Raw genomic sequence first — 6703 nt, 5'->3', positions numbered from 1 at the left:
AAAAAATTTTTTAAGGAATTTACATTTAGGTCAGAATGATGATATATATATATATATATATTAGTTGGAGTGAAACTCTTATGGACGTGTCCCTCTAGGAATGGAATAGCCCTGATATTGGACAATATATATATCTGTTTTATAATAAGAAGAGCAAGATAACTAGCATTAAAATGTAAATGTATTCTATTACACTACACACAGGCTCCGCTTTGGTGTGTATGTGACGAGAGAGAGATGGGAGGTGTGGTTGTGTGTGTGTGTGTGTGTGTGGGTGTGTGTGTTTGTGTGTGTGTTTATGTGTGGGTGTGTGGGTGTGTGTGTATAATTCAGAGATTATTGATTAGGTCATTGACCACTGGTGACATGTCCATCATAAATATGAGCACATTCTCCTGGTGAACTTGTCACAGTGCAAGGATGGCCAGCTGTATGCGGACACACAAGCACTAACTCACCAGCGACGACTCCTGCCATATACAGCAGACTGATCCTCAGGATCCCATGAACCATCTCCAGAGGAACTCCAATCATCAGCTGGAGAAGAGCGTTGAAACCCAACTGCTCTAACCTGCACACACACACACACATCCAGCTTGTAAAACTCAGTTTCTAAACATGTAGGCACACAGTTTATTCGAAGAACAGTTGCTAGTTGCATAATTAACCAAGTGCACTACAGCTGATGCTCACTTATTTATAACTGGTGATCTAAACAAGGGTTTAGGAGGAGCTTGTTAATCCGGGCCTGTCAATCACTGCGCAAAGTTCTTACCCAACATGCATGAACATATAGCTGAAGAACCTCCAGATTTGAGCGCGGTGTCCGGGATGATACACCAGCGGACTCTTCATGAAATCCGGCTGGTAGGTTTGCAACACCCATTTATTGAGCATCACGCCGTAACACATAAACACTATGATCTGGAACACAAACACAAACACAGTCTTAACCCTGTAAAGCCTGACATATCAAACAATAGTCAGAAACATCTAATGTTTGGAATTGGAAGAGTTTATTGAACCTTTAGACAAAATAAACAAGAAAACAATACTAAAAAGTCTGCATATGTGGTTTTTGTTGAGAATCATAATTGATACATCAGGCTTTTATGGCTCACATAGCAAGATAAAGTGAGAATATGGAGCTCACCTCAGTTTTAGAGGCCCAAACTGAGCAAAAATATACAATTTGGTGTAGATGCTGATTTATTTGGCAAGAAAGATGATATTCTGATATTCTGCTCGTAATGTAAATCAATGAATTATTTGTAATAGTACAGCAGACTACTTACAGTAAATGCATTTAAATATCAGTTGTCACTCTTAATCTCATAATAATGTCTTAAGATTATACTTTAATGCTTAGTTTTATGACCAAAGCTCTGCAGTTTTCATTTAAAACATAAAATGCAATGCAATACAATGATGACTGAGAGATAAATAAACAAATAAACGTTCCTCAAAAGCCGGATGGATCATATTTGATACATTTTAAGATGATTTTTCATAAATGATGTATGGATAATCAAGTAAACTTAAGTTGCTTCAGTTCAGTAAGTGTTGATTACTAACAATATAAAAGTTATTCTTGTTTACTTTATAAAAATCAGTAAAGATTTCACAGCAAAAAGACACGTGAACCACGACCTGAAGATGGACGTTTGTACAGTTATACTAAAAGTTTCAGTATAAACTATCAATCTGATGCCAGAAGGCATGTAGCAGATTGTGTGCAACAGGTTTTTTAAGCAAAGTTTTGATTATATTGATCATTTAGAGGTCTTAGAAATTTGCGTATCAAATATACAGTAGGCTTTATAGGGTTAAAAAACCACAACCAAAAAGTTTTGCCAAGAATGGTTCGCTCTAGTTACTGGTGTTTTAAAGGGGTCTTATGTTTTTTCACTTTTTCAACTTTAGTTAGTCTGTAATGTTGCTGTTTGAGCATAAAAAAGATCTGCAAAGTTACAAAGATCAAAGTCCAATTCAAAAGGAGATATTTTATTTAACAGAAATCACTTTTCAAAAACTACAACGAACGACTCGTTTGGACTACAACGCATATTTTCCGGGATTTGTGATATCACAAATATCGACGAATGGGACGAGACCTGGTTGAGCTGCACTAGAGAAGGCAACGAGTGTTATCACTATGTCAGAGACACGCTAGCTTTCCCAAGACAGACGAACTTAGAGTGGTTACAATCATCCGAGTTTAAATCGCGCTCAAATTGATTTGATTTTGACGCAATATTTACACTGAAGCTGGCAGGCAGCTATGGTAAGGGGAGTGACATTTCCCAACCAGGCGCCTAAAATATGTGAAAAATAATGTGTTTTTCGAACAACCTAGTATGAGAGCCTGTTCTAGTACACCCCCAAAACAAAATCAAGACTTTGTAAAAGAGCATAATAGGACCCCTTTAAAGAACCCATAAAGCAACATAAAGAGCAAAGAGTCGTACAGAGCTCAGTGAGGTGTACCTGTATAATGGTAATGATGGTCATGAACACAGGAGGAGGGCAGAGTCTGCTCTGATGGAAGTACCATCGGCGGTCCGTCTCGCATGGCAGAATCTCATAGGCCACGTAGCGCACAAAGCGCTTGTACACGCCCAGCCCCGTCTCATCCAACAGGATCTCTCGCTGCAGAGTGCGACGCCCATTTGCAATGGCTCGGCGGAAACTACTGGAACGTTTACTGTTCAGCAGAGAGAGAGAGAGAGAGAGAGAGAGAGAGAGAGAGAGAGAGAGAGATGTACATCTCATTAACTGTTGATACAGTGAGAAGTTGTGTAATTTAACATATGTACATCTGTGTTTTATAACCTTTTCACAGTTCATAACCACCCATATATCATTAAATGATGATAATGTTAATACACCAACAAAATCTGAGCCACAATAATCTGCTCAGTACAAAAATAATAACACAAATGCATCAACAGTAGACCGACCACACGATGATTTACAGTTCATCAATGTGGCATTTCCAGCAAAAATATAAGAGACGTTTTTTTTTATCACCTGAAACGAGCTGCGACTTATGTTCCAAAGCGATATAATGCAATTAATGTCAAGCACACAAAAAAAACGCACATAGCGCACAGTCTCACTTTAAATAAATTTGTTTAGACTTGGAGTTTAGAATAAATGTTTGTTATGAATGTTATGAATTTAGTTTGTTTTATACTTATATTTTTCATTCCTGTTCAAAAAGGATTTGTTGTGAAGTGAGAGGAATTACTGTTTATAATCTTTAGAAATATATCATTTTATGTAAATTTTTTACATCAATGCGACTTATATTTTTTTCAATAATGTGATTTCTGACCATTTTTTTCCGGAAAATATGGTAGATGTGCGCAGTGTTATACAAACAAAGACAAAACACAGAACACTAAAATAATGCTATAAACTAAGTAGCATAAAATGTACTGTAATGCACATAACTAACAACAAAAGAAGAAATATAATTTTTAAATAATATATAATCAAACGTAATAAATCGCACAAGTACTTCTCGAAACTCCTTTATATAAAGTATAAGGTGGCAAATAAAACATTTTCTATAATAATATATTTATATTAATGATATAAATATAATAAATTTTAATATAAATATGAATATAATTAATAAATATTATTTAAAATATAAAAATACAAAATAATTTAAAACAAACACATATCATTTATATCATTTAAAATTATAATTTTTAATTGTTAATATTTAATTAATTAATTAATTATTTTTATATATATGTTTATAGCTAAAACATTATTTCACTAATTATTGACATGTACTGTCTTTTAAATATATATAATTTTCACCGTAAATGAAATGATAACTCACAGTTAATTATTTAACTTTAGTATTTTAATATGAATTTAAAAATGACTACCATTCTTTAGTGTATTTGTGTGTGGTTTTGTGTACAGTATATAGACTCTTTAACAGACCTCATAATAGTCTCACACACACACACACACACACACACACACACACACACACTAACAGCATTCATCTGCTCCATGTCTCATAGAAATAACATGACAATCAAATGTCACACTGAGTATTTGTGCATCAAGGGATCCATATGGGTTGCATGCACACAAACACACAAAACAACATTATAACATAAAGAAAACACTACATCTATTGTTATTTCCATTTGATCACAGAAATAAATTACATTTTAAAAAATATTCAAATAGAAATCAGTTATTTTAAATTGAAATTATATTTCATACTATTACTGTTTTTACTGTATTTCTGATTAAATAAATGCAGCCTTGGCGAGCATAAGAACAAAATCTTATTGACCCCACACTTTTGAACATTAGTGTGGCTCAGAAAACAAAGCAGAACATTTAGTTACAGTTGTCTATATCTAGTATATTTGTGACTATTGCATGACTCTAAATGAATGCAAACCATCTCAGATGTCATATTCATGTAATTTCACATACATTTGGCCATTACAGGTGTCACGCAGCTGCACTGGGATGCAGTTTAAGCACATATTGAGTTATATGTAACTAGCACTGAAGACATGTAACTAGACATGAGTAGTCAGCACGTACTTAACGCATTGTTTAGAGGTAGAAGTGACTAGTTTCTGCAATCTTCCTCGAAAGTGGACGTATAAATAAAATCCTGGAGGTCAACTGTATGCGGCTCACCAGTTCTATGAGTTCCTGGTAGCAGACGTGTCCGTGTTCGTTGCTCTCTACCAGCGCCAGCAGCATCTCCAGTTTACTGGGGTCCAGCTGTAACTCATGGTGCTCAGCTAGACTGGTGAAATTTTCCACTGCTATAAAACCAGTCTGCTCTGGGTCCAGCTGAACACCAACAGAAAGAGAGAACGAGCCAGTGTTTAGTTTATATGCATTCACATACAGTAAACATTAAGTAAAAACATGCATTTATTACACACACAGCACACAAAATAAATGTAACATGCTACATGTGCTTTGCATTTGCTTGTATATTTGTTCTACAAACACGTGATGAAAATTGCAATGATAAACAGTATGATTCAACATTACGCTAAAGAGCAACTGGAATGACTCCCAGTGGGTGAGCAGTGAATCTTTTTGCTGTATATGAGTGAATCTGTGATGAATAAACCTACAGAATGTTCTACAACAGAATAACAGCAAGATATCTTTATAGCACATCAAGCTGTTTGAGCAAGAAAAATCCTGTTTTCCATGATATGACCCCATTAACATAGACACACACGCGATTAGTTCAAGCAACGTTGTTGTGACTCAAACATAGTCATTCTGCACAATTCATCCGTCTGCCACACACTCTCTCTCTCTCTCTCACACACACACACACACACACTCTCACACACATACACACACACATTCTCTCTCACACACACACACATATACACACACACACTCTCACACACACACACACACACACACATACACACACACATTCTCTCACACACACACACACACATACACACACACATTCTCTCACACACACACACACACATACACACACACATTCTCTCACACACACACACACACATACACACACACATTCTCTCACACACACACACACACATACACACACACATTCTCTCACACACACACACACACATACACACACACATTCTCTCACACACACACACACACATACACACACACATTCTCTCACACACACACACACACATACACACACACATTCTCTCACACACACACACACACATACACACACACATTCTCTCACACACACACACACACATACACACACACATTCTCTCACACACACACACACACATACACACACACATTCTCTCACACACACACACACACATACACACACACATTCTCTCACACACACACACACACATACACACACACATTCTCTCACACACACACACACACATACACACACACATTCTCTCACACACACACACACACATACACACACACATTCTCTCACACACACACACACACATACACACACACATTCTCTCACACACACACACACACATACACACACACATTCTCTCACACACACACACACTCAAAGATTCTGTAAGTATTTCACATTACTGTGTGAGTTTGTGTGTAACTGCCTGAAGCACTTCCCTAACAGATCCAAAACAGCAAAGAAAACCCAGGAGGACACATACGGTTATTTCTGCTGTCTGTGTTTACTCTGAATTACTTCTGAACGCTACATTTAAATTTCAGGCGGTATATGGGTAAAAGAGGGAAAGGAAGAAAGGGAACAAGATAGGAAGGAAGGAAATGAAAAGAAAGGAAGCAATCTAGGAAATGAAAAGAAAGGGAAGGAAGAAAAGGAAATAAGGAAGGAAGGAAAATTAGAGGTGGAAGATGGCTAGACAGATGGGTGGACTGAAGGGAGGAAAAAAGAAATAAAGGAAGGGAAATGAGCAGAAATTAAAGGAAAGGGAAGGAAGAAATAATGGAGGGAATAAGGAAAGAATGAAAGGAAAGGGAAATGACCAAATGAAAGGACAGAGAAGGAAGAACAGGGTGGAAAGGTGTGAGAAGGAAGGAAAGAAAAGAAAAAATGGGAAAGAAATTAGAGGAAATTAAAGGAAAGGAAAAGAAAACAATGGAAGAACAGAAAGAAAGAAGGAATTAAAATAAGGAAAGAAGGAAGGAAAATTAGAGGAAAGGAATGGGAAGGAAGAAAACAGAAGGAAGG

General features: G+C 36.5%; 1 protein-coding gene across 2 annotated transcripts in view; it reads right to left on the bottom strand.

The window, feature by feature from the left end:
* The window catches only part of LOC107717788 (rhomboid-related protein 1-like), a 36639-nt gene that overhangs the window by 16532 nt on the left and 13404 nt on the right, over positions 1-6703 (bottom strand). For both annotated transcript variants that reach the window (XM_016524661.1, XM_016524650.1), the window contains 4 exons: positions 4687-4845; positions 2488-2712; positions 776-924; positions 459-571 (listed from right to left, as the gene is read on the bottom strand). In XM_016524661.1, the coding sequence (XP_016380147.1) occupies positions 459-571; positions 776-924; positions 2488-2712; positions 4687-4845 (646 nt within the window). The remainder of the gene's footprint in view (positions 1-458; positions 572-775; positions 925-2487; positions 2713-4686; positions 4846-6703) is intronic.

The sequence above is a fragment of the Sinocyclocheilus rhinocerous genome, unplaced genomic scaffold (genome assembly GCF_001515625.1).
Source record: "Sinocyclocheilus rhinocerous isolate Xijiao unplaced genomic scaffold, SAMN03320098_v1.1 scaffold1694, whole genome shotgun sequence".
Taxonomy (NCBI): Eukaryota; Metazoa; Chordata; class Actinopteri; order Cypriniformes; family Cyprinidae; genus Sinocyclocheilus; species Sinocyclocheilus rhinocerous.
Note: the sequence above shows the minus strand (reverse complement) of the source record. Positions and strands in the feature narration are given on the sequence as shown.